General features: G+C 33.0%; 1 protein-coding gene across 3 annotated transcripts in view; it reads left to right on the top strand.

The window, feature by feature from the left end:
- Positions 1–17,592, top strand: part of Fas3 (fasciclin 3) — a 465,878-nt gene that overhangs the window by 395,741 nt on the left and 52,545 nt on the right. The window contains exon 5 of one of the 3 annotated variants that reach the window (XM_073969171.1): positions 7,300–8,199. The exons of the other annotated variants lie outside the window; for them this stretch is intronic. Coding sequence (XP_073825272.1) covers positions 7,300–7,571 — 272 coding nt within the window. The 3' untranslated portion in view covers positions 7,572–8,199. Of the gene's footprint in view, positions 1–7,299; positions 8,200–17,592 lie in introns of those variants that run through there. 3 annotated transcript variants of the gene reach the window in all.

Below are 17,592 nucleotides of genomic sequence, written 5' to 3'. Positions count from 1 at the left end.
GTAATATTTATTAAAATCTACAAAGAGACGAAGTTAGAGTTACTTGATGACCTAAATGGAAGATTTATACTAATTCTTTACAGAATATTTTATTAACAGAGTATTTTGCCTTGAAATTTTCATAAACAAAGCATTGACCGTCTATTTTTAGTGTAGGTAATTTTGTTAGGTTTAGGCCCGTTATTTCATCCTTTCTGTAGTTAAATATTGGCCGGTATCGGTCAGATAACCTATTTTTTATTCTTACATGTTTGCTTTAAGAATAAGTGTTAGATAAACTAAAAGGAACTTTGTGTTCCTTTTAAAATTTAAACTGCGGCACCAAAAGCAAGAAAAAATTGTTAGCAAATTCAAATCAACCAATCAGATTCGAGAAAACTTGGGGTATACAGAGTTTTTTGCTTGATATTGCCATATTTTTACAAAATATAACATTTAGTTTAAACTTTATTCCTTACTTTTCTTAAAGTAAGGTATAACAAAAATGGACTTTAAAGACAAGATGAAGGAGCGGGCCTTAATCTATACTCGAAGGCAGAACTAAAGAATTTGTATTTAAGATGGATTTGGTTGAATAAACAGGATACCAGACATTAGAAACGTATTCCAAAATTTAGCGGACAAAAGAGATGTAGAGTCGTTATGTTATTTCGGGGTTTTTAACAACAAAAAATCAGAAAGTAACTCAGGTTGTGAACTGTCAGATGAAAACAAAATCTCCTAAAAAAAATTGGTTGATTTCTTGTAAAAAAAATCATGAAAAATATCATTTTTCGTGCTTATAAGTGGCCATAACCCCTTAAAGAAATATTTAGTATAACCAACTCGAAGTGGCGTTTCGGAAATTCTGATTAGTGAGTTAATAATCCAACAACATGCGGCTGCATTTAGGATATTGAAACTTTTAAAGATCTGGTTAATATGCAAGAAAAGAAGGCCCTTTTGGTAGTTTCTCGTAGAAGGTTACAATAATGTGTTTGTGGATCAAATTGATGTGAATTGACGAGCTAAGGCAGGTCTTCTGATAATTCGCGTGATTCGTGTGCAAAATATAATTCTTATGAACGCCATCTGTACCTCAGTTTTACGGAATATTTGAACAATAAGTCACGAACTACCAGCTTTTACTAAAGTTTTAATTATTCCGAAACCACCGTGTTCTAACATAATAATTGAAATCGAAATCTAGTCTTCAGCGTACTAATTGCTGCTGAGATCTAGAAATTTTTTTGGTAATTCATGTTATTATAATATAAGTTGTTATGAACACCATCTCTACTTCAATTCTATTATTGCCATTAACCAAATAGGTGTTTGTCTTAGATAAATAATGAAATAATATAACTATAAAAAAATGAAAGGGTATCGTAGGGTGCTATCAAGTCAATTTGAAAATCGATGTAAACCGTTATGATTGACTTAATGATCAATAACGCCCAGATAAAGCGACAGAAGCCAGTATCTTGAAATTTACCTTTTGGAGATTAGTTAGCAATGTGTGATGTACTATACAGTGCAATCGATACAATGCGAAAAGGTGGAGACACCGAAGTTATTTTTTTAACAACTTCCTCAACAACATGGCCCAATTATACAGGTCCTCTCTCAAGCGAATTCAAACAAAAACAAAGATTTGAAATGTCAAAATTCATAAACAAAGGCGAAAAATTTGTTTTCGCCGACACGGAATATGTTTGAGGCGAATTTCCTTATTGCCAATTAAGGTAGATGCATACATAACATTTTCCGAGAAAAAGTTGTTGACGCAGTTATTTTTGTTTGTCGTAACAGAAAATACCAGCTGATCGATCTTTAACTGCCAAAATAAGTTATAATAAATTAAATTCTAATACAAAATACAACAAATGTTGACAATGTACACGTAACAACATAAAGTTGATTTGTTTTCTTTTTTCGATATACATCTACCTGTTCCTCTACAGTTTGACATTTCTCTACCTCACAGCGATTTCAAATGACAAATATGAATTTTGACAGCTCAAATCAAAATCATTTGTTTTTGAGAGAGGACCTTTTTTATAATTGGGCCATGCTCAACAAACAACTTTTTATAGTATAAAATTTATACCCAAACATCAACTGAAAAATAACTACGCTGGAGAATATCCACAAGCAAGAAAGTGTATTTATTTAAATTTTAAATTTTAAATTTTAAATTTTAAAAGAACATTAAGACGAAAAGGGGCTAATAAATTTTTGTAGGAATGAATTAGTTTGTTCATGAACTATTCGAGTACAACTCTCTCTCTCTCTTGTCTTTTCTGAGAGTTCAAAATGTGAATGAACTACCCCAATCGTTAAAAACTTCATTCGGGTGGGTCAAGTGTATTTAGGATATCCCAAAACGTGATCATTTTTGGCAACAATTAGACGATTTTTATCCTTGAGAATTTTATGAAATGCCTAATTTGAATGCACCAAATACCAAATTAGAAGATAAAATGTGACCCATACCTTCAAAATACATTAAGTTCAAATTTTCAAAATAACCTAACTGATGGTTATTTACAGATTCCAACACCTTTCATTGACTTTAGCATTTACCTGATTTCTATTTCTCATTCTGTGAAAATATTCATTTTCTTAAATATTAATAAAATTACTTACCTCGCATGTGTACATGGCTGGCTCATTAACATCAATTTAAGAAAACATCAGATGACAATATTACTTGTTGCTTGGAACATCATTGTTATGCAGAGACAACACTCTACCGGCCTTATATTTTAACGCTTCCTGTAACGTGGTAGCACACGTTTACTGCCAGAAAACGGTAAAGAAACAACAAGAAAATCGGATTTTAATTAAATTTCCAATGTTTATAACTACAAACAAAAGCTAAAGGATGTTGCAACACAGGGACGTAGTCAGAAATGCATCTCGACACCATTTTGGGTGGGGGACCAACGGACAAAAATTGATGTTTTGTGAGTAAAATATACAAAAAAATTCTAAAAAAAATTACCATTTCGGGGGATCTTCCCCCCTGACTACATCGGTGTTCCAACATGTATGCTTTCCTCGGAATTATGTTCGCTTCCTTGTTCGTTTTCTTCTTCGTGTTCTTTATAGGATTTTTGTGTGCCATAAATGAGGGGATTATGGTTAAGGATTTTTCCACACAGAAGGAAATTATGCATCACACATCATATTGTTGTTTTCTGAATGTATACATATGTATGTAGATATATACCTATTAAAATTATGAATTTCGTAACAGTGAAATCTCTCATTAAAGGATTTGCATAAACTCACACAAGTTTATGGTCTATTGTAGCCATGTCTTAGAGGTTTTACTGAACATGCACATAAACCTTATACTAATTCCATGGTAAATTTAAGAACAATCTAGAATGTAAATAAATGTGCTATTAAGACTGAAGAAGAATGCAGAATTTTACTGCTAGGCAATTTTCAATGGAGTCTTTCAACAATGAATAACTTTAAAATAATCTATAAGTCTAAATACCAATTATATCTTAATTTAATGTTAAAATGTTATTTTAATATGAATATGAACATGATATGTCCGATAGTTCTATAAGAAACCTGTAGTGGAATTCTGTAAGTCATATTTCGAGTTAGCGCCAACTATCGATAAAATTAAAATGCTTATAACTTCGGCAATTAACGAAATTTTTCGGTAAGTTAACAACCAAAAGAAAGTTGTAGCTAAGTCCTACCGATAGCAAGAGTGTTGTCAACTTTTGTCGATAAACTTTCAAAAGCTTTCAATTTTGAATTTATTCCTAAATAAATAAAACGTACACACAAACCAAAAGCAAATCCAATATTGTAAATTTTTGTCGATTTTAAACATCGACAATTTTGGTGCTGTTTTTATAACGAAAGTTGTTAAAAACAGAATACCGGGGTTGTTAACATAGTTAACAACATCGGTAATTAAAATGAGTTTTTCGACAAATAACAATATCGACTGTCGTTAAAAAGTTACAGAATAGGCCCACTGAGTACCACTACACTACAAAGAAGTAATTTTAGGTTTACCTCAGGGGCAGGCTTTGATTCAACGCACCAAGTGTATAAGATAGTTTCATTACAAACCTTTTTTCGTTTGACCAAATTTAAAATTTCGTTAACATACTCGAATCAGCATAAATCAATATACATTAATGATTACAACATGATTACAATTCATTTGCTGTAACAATCGTTATTTTTTACAAACTACTTATGACTGAAGGTTGAATGTTTACTCGTACATACCCCAAACGAAGCAGACACGAACAAATGAACGATTAAACGATTATTGTTCAATCATAATGTAATCATTATACATAGGATGACGCTTATTAAGCACTTTTGAAAAAAATGGATTTTCATTGAGTCTTATTCCCTAGACAGACGGCAGAGTTAATTTGCATTAAAAATTCCTTCATTTGAATTAACTTTTTACCCTGACAGACGATAGTTTCTGCATTTATGAAACAGCTGTTTGTGTTGTTTGTTTGTACCCAGCAGACCATTTCATAAATTTTTACAAAAGTTCGCCAAAATATGCGAAACAAATGTACTTTCTACCATTGAATTTTTCACCACGATAATGCAAAAATAAATTTAATTTATTCGCGATATTTTTGAGACTTTTTAATATTATAAAAATATTGCAAAACTTTAAAAAAACATTTGTAGAAGATATAATTTTCGATAGAATTGGTATGGTGGTAATGAAAATTGTTGTGAAAATAAAAATTTTAAAAAGGAGATTTGTTAGAAGGCTTGAAAAACGATTAGCTGCTATTCTATTCGAGAAAGACCACTACTTATTTGAAAGAAACGCGAAAATTTCTGATTTGTTTTCCTTTTTTATTTTCTTAAACATGGAAATTTGACAAAAGACAATTGATTTTCAATGCAAATTGTGTCTCAGAGCATGAATATGCTCTCTCTCCTACATGAATATGGGCTCTCTTTTACAGCATTGCCATATTGAAATACCTAAATACAGTTTAAATTTCCTTTGATTTTGTGCATTAAGAATGTGGATAATGCACGAATTAATTTGAATTAAGGCAGTTAATGCGATTTAACGCTGCCCTAGACAGACGGCTGGGACGAGCTTCTTTGCTTAGATCATCATCCGGCAAAAAGGGGCACACGTGCCCTTGATGAGAATAACAGCAGAACAACCACCATTCAGTCTTCATCCAGAAGTCAAAGAAGCAAGTTCTGCTGTCGCTTGTTTCAATGATTTTTAATTTTAGCAATGCATTAACGCACACGCTGTTTGTGGAGAGAGCGAGAGAGAGTTGTATGCGTGAGACCGCAAAGAATGCGTTTGTGTTAGTGCCGATACCTGGCTTAGATCGTATAGTGAGGGCGCCCACTGAGTTGTTTTTGCATTTGCTTCTCTCTCTCACGTACAGAGTAAATTAATGAAAACAAACAAAAACATAATGTGGTTCAGAGTGAGGCAGAGAACATTTTTGGGTCTCTCTTGTGCTCTCAATGAGCGTAAATTTGTTGTTGTTCACAACGTGTTAGCATCTACACAGGCTGTGAGCGATAACAAATTTACGCTCACTTAGAGCACATGGGCTCTCTTGTGAGTCACAATGCCTCCTCCTGATGTGGTTGTTGCTTTTTTCACTCATACGTTTTTTTCACTCATGTCTTCGCTTTGGTTGTATTTCTGTGGTCGTCGCTGGTCTTTGGAATGCACCGCAAATCAAAAAAACCACCGCAAGTCGTTACAGGTATACGTAAACCAATAAAGTCCAACGAAACTACTCCGTCACCGAACAGAAATGCTTGAAATTAGAAATATTGATGCAAAAAATTGGGGTGTTTCAATTCGCCTGTGTCGAAGAAAATCAGTCAAGCTGAATGGCATAATTTCGCTTTTATAACTGGGTGAGTGAGTCACTGAAGCGAAGAAGCTAAGCCTTGAATTTTCACAGTTTTTAATATACACGGTAATATAAATAGAATAGGGAAGGAATATTGGTACAAAAAATGGGTTTTGTGACTAGTTTCCAATCGCCTCTATGTCGAAGAAAATCAATCAAAACTACTTAGTTGAAAAAATAGCAATGCTAAGCATTCTTTTTGCTCCGCTTCATTTCTGATAACAGAATAAAGAAGACCGAGCCAATTTCGAACTAAAGGTAGAAACACAATGACTTTTGTTGCTTGCTTCACGCTCAATTTCAAGTAAATGAATAAAGACCAGGTACTACCTAATTCAAATGCGATTTCAGATTTCTTTATTCCTTTACACAAATTCAGGCTTGGATAAGCATGAATTTCTCATTGTGTTCTCACCTTAAGTTATCGTTTTGTATTTATTATTTTATCAGAAATGAAGCGGAGCAAAAAACCCAGTCACTTATGCGTCTATGCCGTTTGAGTTCACCGATATCAATGACCGACCATACATCATTAACTAGTTCATCATGCCCCAAAGCAATCTCTGTGCAAATGTAACGTTAGTTCATAGCTAGTATCATGTTCCAATGATGTTTTTCATCCATTACTACAAATAAAGCTAAGCTGCAAAAAATCAATTTTATTAAAAAATATATTACGATTTACTTTCATAAATTTTAAATTTCATACATTATTTGCATATACATAAAAAAATAACCTCTTTGCACTAATCCTAAAAATTCATTTAAATTTTAAGTCATTTAAAGCATGATGCACCAACCATTAAAAAAGTTTTAAATATTTAATAATAGTTTCTAAACAAAATATTATGATAAAAATTGAAATGAGAAAAACTGCTCCAATGGCAACAACAAATCAAGAAAGAATAAAAAAACAAGAGCTAACATGACAGAGTTGTGGTCGCAAAACAAACAAATTAGTCTTTAAAGTTAGATATTTAAATTGGCAATTAATGGCATAAATTTTAAATTCCTTTTAATTGGTTTTTGGTGTAAATGAAAAAAAAATTGGAATACTACTAACAAAACAAAATTTGAAATTTTAGAAAAACAAATTATATATGGTTTCAGGCTTTGGTTTTGCTTTTGGATTTTTATTTATTTTTAGTTTATTTGATATTCTTGTAGAAGAATTTGTAGCTTAAAAGTCACAGGCTATTGTGCTTTTTCTCTCTCTCTCTCTCTCTTTTGCTTTTAAGTTTCATTTTTCATTGCTATTTTCTTTTAGAATATTCTAAGCTTAATTTTTAAATTTTCTTTTTCTTTGCTTTGTGCTTTGAAATATGTTTTTTGTTAACAATTCGAGAAATACGGAAGCTAAATGTTAGTTCTTGTTCTTTTTTCTTTTTTTCGCATGTTGTTGTTCCAGGAGCCACCCTAAACACTGATATTGGTCCCGATTCTGAAGCCCAAATCAATCCTCATCTCAATGAAGATTTCGATGGTCGTGAATTTAACAATGGCGAGGAGCACATCGATACCACACATCAGACTTCGGAAGAACCCACACCACCAGTTACCGATAAATTGGATTCCCAAAAGAAGGCTGATTTGAAGAACAATAGCTCAAAATCGGCGACGGCCACCAATGGCAATGGACATGCCAATCCTGCAGAAAATAAAACCAATACTTCGGTTTAAGCAACAGATCACAAAATAGGACACAAAACAAAAACACAGCCACACACAAAATTCCTTAAACGAGGCATTATAACATAGAAAAAACAACGACTTTAAGAAATTGTGAAAAAAAACAAATTTATTTCTTCCGCTATTATTTATGTGTTTTAAATTTAAACATTTCGGCATTATCAGTTTTAAAATCCTTGAAGGATTTAATTTTATTACCTATATTTTTTTTCAAAAATCTTCCAAATTTGTTTCTAAGCAAAGGCACATTTTGAAACGAGCACAAATTTACAATTTAGTTTTAAATAAAATTAACGATTTTTAGAAAAAGAAACTTGCAGGCCTGAGAAAAATGTGGAAACTTCTACTCAGAACCTTTTCCAAAATATCCATGACCTTTTATATAAATTTTTATTTAAAAAATAACAATTTCCACATTGTACAACAAGATTTTACAATACTTAAAAATCAAACCATCCATTCAGTCCTTCCTGCGCCTGCCCCTTCCATGATCATAACTGTTACACACAGAAAAACATCTATTACAATGACAAAATATAGGCATCATTAATTAAATATTGTTGATTCAATAGATTCCAGATTTTATTTGATTAAAACAGTCGTTAAAACGCCCAAAAAAGCAACATCAAACCACGAGTGACCTCTACTTTATAGATTTCTTTCGAAGAGAACTGTTGAGAAAATTCCGGCCTGAATTAGTCTTTGTCTGAGTTTACAAGGCCGTGATCTGTAGATCATCCTTACGGTAACACCAACTGATTTCCTCCAAGCTGTCAAATTTTATAGATCTCTTTAGTCTTTGTCTGCACTCACAAAGCCGTGGTCTGTATATTATCTGATGCAGATCATCCTCAATTTACAAAATTACAAAAAGTGGAACAAAAATTTTGACAGTTTGAAGATATTTCAAACAACCGGGTCAGAATATTGGCGTAATATTTTTTGTGACCTATACACAGATGCCTTCCTATCGGCCGCGTAAAGTAAAAACTATTGTTTTTAAATGTTTTGAAAGTAATCTGAAAAATTAAAATTTTTGTTTTTGGCATACCATTTTTTCCAAAGATTTTCAGCTTTGAATTAGCAAATTTTATTAATGATGACTTCTTTGTAATTGTAATCGAGATTGTTTCTTTCTGTATGTACTATTATTGAATGTATAAAAACACACACTCGAATATGTTTTGTTTTTATTTTATATTTTTTATATATTATCATTATTATTATTATTAATTTTTTACTGTGAATGCCGTATGAAAATTAATAATAAATTAAAAATTATTTAATAAAGTATATACATAAATTAAATAAATACTATGCTTAAGTGTAGTATATATAATACAATTTTCACAATATTTTTTTTCTTTTACATAATTATAAGCCAAGTATTTGTATAAGTCAGTCAATTTTCTCGAATTATTTTTTTTTTCAACTTTTACTCGAATATACAAACGAGAATCTCAATTTAAACAAACCAACTCAAATTTTTTAATTTATATAAATATGTTTGTAAAAAACACCAACAATCCATACATTATTTAACCGTCCTGTTTCTCATGTTTCGTTATTATTATTGTATAAAACAACAAGAAAAACTAAGCAATTAATTTTTTTATACAGACATTTTTTTGTGAAACACATACGAATAAGAAAAAAATTGTACTTAACTATAAAATATTTAATATAAATATGTATGTACTAAGTTTTTTTACAAAATGAAAAAAAAAACGAAGAAAATATAAAACTTTTGTAATCTTTTTTACCTAAATCATGACAAATTATACCAACGTACACATATATATAGGTATTTGTATGAATATATATTTTCTTTCCATATTTGTATAGGTATAGAAATACAAATGAGAAAAGAAATAGGAAAAAAAACTAAGCTTATTATTATAAACATTGTATTTTTAATCTTTGAGAAATAAAGAATTATAATAAAAATCAATAAAAAATATGTTTTAATTTTGTTCTTCTATAAGCTTCTTAAGATTAACAACAATCACGCTCATCCATCTAAGTTAGAATTGCATCTTTGTTTAACACACATCTATTTATAACACAAATTTATGTCGATAAGGGAAAATTTGCTAGTAATTTGTAATTTGCTTAAAGTTTAAAACGAAATCTTGAAAATGTCTTTAGCGGACATCAATCAAATGAGAAATGATAATGATGCGTTCACAAATAAGTATGCCTTAAAAACTACTTATGAGTGAAGGTTGATTGTGTAAACAACTTTCGAATAAATAGAGAGTTGTAGTACGTTTGCATGTCATTTCTATTTTATATCTTCATATAGAGGGTTAACCCGACAAAAAGCTCTAAAGCAAACGACTTTTAGTAACGCTAAATTGTAGAAATACTGAAAGAACAGAAAACTAAACATTACAATAGTAAGAACATACATAGTTCTCTAAAGATTTAGAAATATATGGTATAGTATATCGGAGTATGTGTAGAGCTGGTAAACTATCGATGGTACGACTATCGTTTTGTTTGTTGTTGTTAAACAAAAACAAATTTTTATGCAAAGGCTGTCTAGGTAAAGAGAAAATACGTTTAGTTAGTTGTTACCACAACGTAAATGGATTGACATAAATGTGAATACATTTGATGTGTTAAACTTTTTCTCTGCATTGTGAGGCTTCTTATCTCGTTAATTGTATATTTATTAGGCCGGGGCGATTTGTATGGAAGCAAAAAACCTTAATGGGCACGCGACTCGCCTGGAAGTACTGAGCAAAAAAGTCTACTAGAGCATATGTCTACGGTGAAACTCGAGCCTCCCGATTTTGACTTGAAGTTTTTTATCCACGTTTTTTTTTTTTTTTGATATTTGGGTATAAAACATTGAGATTTTCGATCCAACACTAAGATAAAATTGTAGCCAAGACAATAATTAAGAACTCTCTAGTACATCGCAAAAGCATTGGAACGCTCCTTCAGGCTGTTTTGGCCTTGAGACAGGGTGCTACATAAGCTGACCAGAAAAAATATTCAAGCGTTCTGATCCAAAAATTATATCGTGTTGGGGTCCATGGACAACGAAAGTACTTTCGTTCGTTTGGGTCACTTATAACAGTAAAAGTATCCATATACCAAATCAAATCTTCCTCAGGGGACATGCATAAATGTATCCTGACTTTACTTCAAAGTCCGGGTGATTTTTCTTCCAATATTTTTCTTCTTTTAGACTATATTTAAACAACACGTGCGTCTAATTAGAGTTAATATCAACCAAGTTTTGCTTCAGTTTTTTGAGCAAAGGAGGACAAAAATATGATTTTCCTTACATGACCCACCATTTTAAGCTAAAATAATAAATACATTTTTCGATCAGGTTTTTGTGTTTTTCTATTTTTGCTAGTAAATTAGCCTATTCCATTTACAATTACAAATATTGTTACGATATTTACGGTACAGGTCCTTAAATGGTCTTATCTTTATTTCTGGGCCCGCATGGGGTTTCAGCCCCTTCCGAAGTAACGCTAGGAAGGCTAACTAAATTTTCTTCTAAGAATATAATGGTCAAATTAAAATTTTCTTAAGAAATATTCTTGTTCACATAGGTCGGCTCTATTCACTTCTCTGCCAAATACAACATCGAAACCCAAATTGCTCAAATGTTGAATGATTTTTTATGGGATACTATTTTATTATTAAAACGCAAAATCTCTCTTTTTTTGTGACTACTGTGACTCTATTATTTTACACACCAGTGTATGTATGTCCAAAATTTTTAGTAGAACAGTGCACAATTAAACCCAAACGCCAAATTACAGCTAATTCGGTCTGAAAATGTAGCTAAAACTTACAAAATACTTTATATGTAGGCTATTCTAAGATGAGGACCTATGTCCCCTTAATGCCAAATTATAGCTAATTCGGTCTGAAAATATAGCTACAAACGTCAAAATACCTGAAATCATGCCGTACCCCCGACGTAGCCAGGGGTGTCCATTGATACCCCCACCCCAAATTTTGACGAGATTATTATATGGGGGCTATTTCAAAACACGGACCTATGTTCATAATTTTTGGTAAATCAGTTTTTTGACCACTAGAATCCTAAATGCCAAATAACAGCTAATTCGATCTGAAAATATAGTTGCAAACTTCAAAATAGCTGAAATCATGCGGTACTATAATATGGGGACCTATGTCCACAATTTTTGGAGCAGAAATTTTTCGATCACTGGAAACCCTAAATGCCAAATTAAAACCAATTTGGGCCGAAAACGTTGATAACATATTCAAAATAGTTGAAATCGGGTGGTACCACTATATGGGGCTATACCAAAACTTGGACCTATGTAGACAGATTTTTGTGAAAATGTTTTCTTACCTATGGAAACACGAAATCCCAAATTACAAGCAATTCGGTGGTCAAAAGTGGACATATATAAAGAAGTTTTGGCAGTTTTGGTTGATATCGGTAGAACTTTACGACTACTTTTATTGGTCGCTAAATTACCGAATAATAACAGTAATTACGTTAAAGCTATGGACCTGAGGTTCGAGGTAGCTTCATGAAATTTTCTTACATTTCCAATGAAAAACATGAATTCAAAAGGATCAACAAAAAAGGAGCTACAAGGATTTCACATGAAAAATTTCGGAAACTTTTTTTAAAACAAGTAAAAAAAGTGTCTGTCGGCTTTGCCGACAGATACGAGGGCAGTTCGGAAACTTCTTAGCCTAGCACAAAAAGCGCGGTATAAACAGAAAAAAGTTAAGTATTTTGGAAACTTCCATCTCTGTTATGAACACATGTTAAATTTTGTTTCGATCTGGCAACTCCTTAATATAGAAACAGGTGTTCAAAAAAGACGCATCCGCAATTTTTTTACAATGGAAAAATTAGAAATGGGTGCTGTCATTAAATATTTACATAAAAAAGGTTTATCGGGACGAGAAATTCATAATGATATGGTGAATGTGTTAGGTGAAAGTGCTCCTTCATATGCAACAGTAAAAAATTGAGTTGCTTAATTTAAACATGGTCGTACAAGCATTGAAGATGAACCACGTAGTGGATATCCAAAAACAGCAACAACAACAGAAATTGTAGACAAAGTGCATGATATGGTATTAAATGATCGACGAATAAAAGTGCGTGAAATTGCTAATATCATGGGCATCTCAAATGATCGAGTCCATTTAATTTTGCATGAAGAACTGCAGATGAAAAAGCTTTCTGCAAGATGAGTGCCGCATTTGTTAACAGTCGATCAAAAACGCATAAGAATGAACATTTCTCAAGCTTGTTTGGATCGTTTTAAGCGAAATAAAATGGATTTTAAGCGTCGTTTCATAACTGTTGATGAGACATGGATCCACCACTATACTCCAGAGACAAAAGAACAATCCAAACAATGGACTGAAGCTGGAGGAAGTGCCCCAAAGAAGGCAAAAACAATTCAATCGGCTGGTACGGTTATGGCAACGGTTTTTGGGACTTCAAAGGTATTTTATTGATTGACTATCTGCAAAAGGGTAAAACAATAAATTCAGAGTACTATTGCAACCTTTTGGATCAATTAAATGTACAAATTCGAGAAAAACGTCCTGGCTTACAACACAAAAAAATAATTTTTCATCAAGACGACGCACCAGCGCACAAGAGTGTTTTAACAATGGCTAAAATCAACCAATTAAAGTACGAGTTGCTTGACAACCCACCTTATTCTCCTGATTTAGCTCCCAGTGACTTTTACTTGTTCCCAAATCTAAAAAAATTCCTTGCTGCCAAGCGTTTTACCTCAAATGAAGATGCAATTACAGTTGTAAACCACTATTTTTAAGACCTTGAGGAAAACTATTTTAATCAAGGGATAGAATTGCTAGAAAAGCGTTGGACTAAGTGTATTGAAGTTTCAGGAGATTATATTGAAAAATAAAAATATTTTTGAAAAACTAACTATTCTCTTTGATAGGCTAAGAAGTTTCCGAACCGCCCTCGTATATACCCTCAGCCAATGTGAAGCGAAACTTTCAGCTCCGGACATACCGAATGTATTTAAGGTCTCTTCAGAATTTTGTGCCCCTTTTTGGGCATTTGAACTTGCCGACAAAAATGTGGATTAGGAATTAACTGCACTAATACACAAATGTTGAACTTTTGTTGGGCAGGTACCCTTAAATATTACGAGATCCAAAGTTTGGACCAAATTGGTTGCCCCATTCAAGTGATATCGTCCTAGCATTTTAGTGATATTTTTTAAACATTGGGGAGAAGTACCGAAAGTTGTGGACCGGTATTGCCCATGAAACTAAGTTTGGATATAATATGACGAAGACCAAATGTTGGACCCAATCGGTTGAACAGTTCGAGAGTTATCGTGCTCTCGGACCGCCACATATAGTGACATAGGGGTTTTTACAGGTTTCGGGCTGTTTTCCCAAGAAATATGGACTTGCCCCTGAAAAAAACTTTTACCGTCGTAATGGAGGCAGCGAATGCAAATCGCTTCAACAAAAATCAAAGTAATTCAAGAGCAGGTCTTAAAGTGCACTTATCCGAAATTTTGTGTGAGAGGTATCATAAGGAGTAGACAAATATAGTCCATATTCGAACCTGATCTATATCTGGTAGATATATTAGGATGTGCAAAGTGCAAAGTATGGATTACATCGGTCACTCCCTTCAAGAGTTATCGTGCGCACAATTTTTCCGAATATTTTTGAACTTTTGTGTGGGAGGTACCTGAAGGAGTGGACCGATATAGCCCATTTTCGAATTTACACTATGTTTTGATAAAATATTACGAAGGCCAAATTTTGGACCGAATCGACAGATCCGTTCGAGAGTTATCTTGCGCTCCAACCACTACACAAGGTGTCATAAGGGCTTTTTGCGACTTTCCGGTCATTTTCTCAGGAAGTATGCGCTTGCCCCTGATGAAACTTGTACCGTCGTATGGGGGAAGTGAATACAAGTCGTTGCAAATCAAAGCGATTCGAGAGCAGGTTCTAAACTGAACTTATCCGAAATTTTGTGTGGGTGGTACCCGAAGAAGTGGGCTGATTAAGTCCATATTGGAACCTCATCTAAGTCTGGTAGAAATTTCACGATGTGCAAAGTATGGACGAAATCGGTTACTCCCTTCATGAGTTATCATGCCCACAAAATTTCCGAACATTTTGGAACTTTTGTGGGGGAGGTACCGGAAGGAGTGGACCGATATAGCTCATCTTCGAACTTAAACTAAGTTTGGACAAGATATTGCGAAAACCAAAATTTGGACCGAATCGGTTGATCCGTTCGAGAGTTATCGTGCGCTCCAGCCAGCCAGACAGACAGACGGCTCAATCGACTCCAAATTGTCTAAAACACATTTCGTCCAAACATACTTGGGGTCTAAAACCATTATTTCGATGAGGCACATTTTGCCCGTATGAAAGTGTATATACCCTCGTTAGCATAAATGCTGAGGGTATAAAGATACCGGAATGCATGTTTTCAATTATTTAGGATAATTGTGATATTTTGTGGTGAATAAGGTAACAGAATCTAATGAAAATTTTAGTAGTATATACATGCAGTATAGTATAGTCTCGATAATCTGGACACTCGTTAATCCGGACAGCGCAGTAATCCGGACACTAAAAATATATACATTGTAGACTCTGTAATCCGGATACATGGCAATTTTTTTTACCTCAATAATCCGGACGGTCATTCGTTTTCTTCCGAATTGTATTATTACTGTTATATATTTTATTGTTTGCATTGATAATACTGTTTGTTCTTTTATAAAAAAATAAAATAAATTATATGTAAAACTAGCTGAACCCGGTGCGCTTTGCCCCGACTACGATAAAATATAATGGTATGCATAATTATATAAACGTTTTTAATATTTTAACGAATAAATATAGGAGATATCAGGGACGTACGCAGGATTTAATTTCGGGGGGGGGCCCAACTTGACCAAAATCATGAAAATTTGAAATGTTATTTAGCGTTACGTAAATCTATTTTAAAGTGTTTGTAAGATGATTTTATACGATATATTGACACAAAGTACATAAATTCATAGTATTTAGGGTACAATTTTATTTTTGTACAGAGCATAAAATATACATACGAGTAAGTTCTCGGATATATAGAATTTAAAAAAACCACATCAGAGTTTTTAATTTTACAACCGCAGAGGATTGCAATTTTTTTTGATATCGCAAGATTATCAGCATTTCGAAGATCTTATATTAGATTTTGGGTATTCTTTTAATCCGATCCGAATCGGGTTAAAGGTATTCCTCGAAAAAGAAGAATAACTCGAATCCGCAAGTGCAGCTTGGACTTCTATATATATTGTGTCAATAATCTAAGAATAAAATATTATTTTTTGTCAAAAAAACGCCAAATTTACTTCTTTACTAGAAGTGATAGGTGCCACCGTGGTGCAATGGTATGCACGCCCGCCTTGCACGCAGAAGGTCGGTGGTTCGATTCCCCGGCCAGGCAACACAAAACATTTTTCAACGGTGGCAAAATACCCCTCAGTAATGTTGGCGACATTTCCTGAGTATTTCAGTCTTGAAAAACTTCTCTATAAGTGGTGTCTTAGGACACGCCGTTCGGACTCGGCGATAAACAGTAGGTCCCATATCATTGAGCTAAATATGAATCGGGGTGCACTCATTGATATGAGAGAAGTCTCCCTTGTCCCGTATGGGATGTTGTGGAACAATGTTTTTTTTTTACTAGAAGTGATAGGGTCTGTACAAGACAATTAAAAACTTCAGAAATTTAAAATCGAACGATACCGACTACGACTCATAGACTCCGAATCCTTCTCGCAGTACTGTTTGAGACTACAAAACTCATGTTTGGGCTATGTCAAATCATTCGGCAAACTCTTAGCTAAATCGTGACAAAACACTTTAAGTGGAAAAAATTCCATGATTGTTGTTCTATCTGTTATAGAAGAAGCATTATTTTTTTCTTTTTACGAGTTGACTTTTTTGGACTCGATGACTTTAAACACTTTGCTGGACTCATTTCTTGCAACTCATTGGAACTTGAATTTAAATATTTCTTAAATTAAATGTATTGTTTAAAATGTTATATATTTTTGACAAATAACAATCGATCCTTAAGGAACCCCACATAATTATTCGCTAATATTAAGCAAATTAATCAAGAAGGATCACTCTTGTACAAAAGAGTTTTATATTAATCATAACTTGTAATCGGTTGGAAACGAACAAAAAAATCGTTAATTTTGATTTCTGAAAAAATTGGCCAAAAGATATGTGCTCTCAGCCTGTGTGAATACACAATCCCAAATATTTTCCCCAACAAATATGTATTCAGGAGCTTTTAGAATGTTATGGCCTATCTGGTGGAAATTTGCTAATAAAAATATCGAAACTTTTGGGATATTTATCTTAACGATTTAGAAGTTCGGAATACATGCATACGTTTTGCTAAAAAAAATTAATTTAGATCAAAGTGCGGAAGTGTTAAAATTTTGCGGAGAAATATCTGTAGAAATGTAGCGACAAAGTCAATTTTGGAAATTGATCTTATCCTGTTTTATCTTGTCTTTAGCAATATTGTAGCCCGCCCTCAGGCAGCAGAACTTTTATGTCATACAAAAAATCGACTAAATATAGAAAATTTTACATAATTTCTGAAATTCTAGTCAGTAGCTGCTAAACCATTGTGAGTTAAACCATATTACATTTACAGAAAATCTTCCAAAAAGTGCGCATAACAATTCCTTGCAACATTCTGAAGATGTAAAATGCTTCCTTCATGTTGTTTCAGCAGTATTTTATGTCACTCTTTTTACATCATGTATATCAAACACCGTTGACACGAATAGATTTTTCTCATATTTGGCAATTCGTGGTGAATTATTGATATATTTATTACATGATCGTGGAAAAATATTCAAGATACACCGTGATAGAGACACATTCAAGCGAAAATTCTTTTTTTTTCTAAGGTACTATTACTACAGATTTGAAAGTTTGGGAGATATGGTGCAAACTA

This window comes from Musca autumnalis, unplaced genomic scaffold (assembly GCF_047663935.1).
Source record: "Musca autumnalis isolate F117 unplaced genomic scaffold, ASM4766393v1 scaffold_2, whole genome shotgun sequence".
In the NCBI taxonomy this organism is placed as follows: domain Eukaryota; kingdom Metazoa; phylum Arthropoda; class Insecta; order Diptera; family Muscidae; genus Musca; species Musca autumnalis.
Note: the sequence above shows the minus strand (reverse complement) of the source record. Positions and strands in the feature narration are given on the sequence as shown.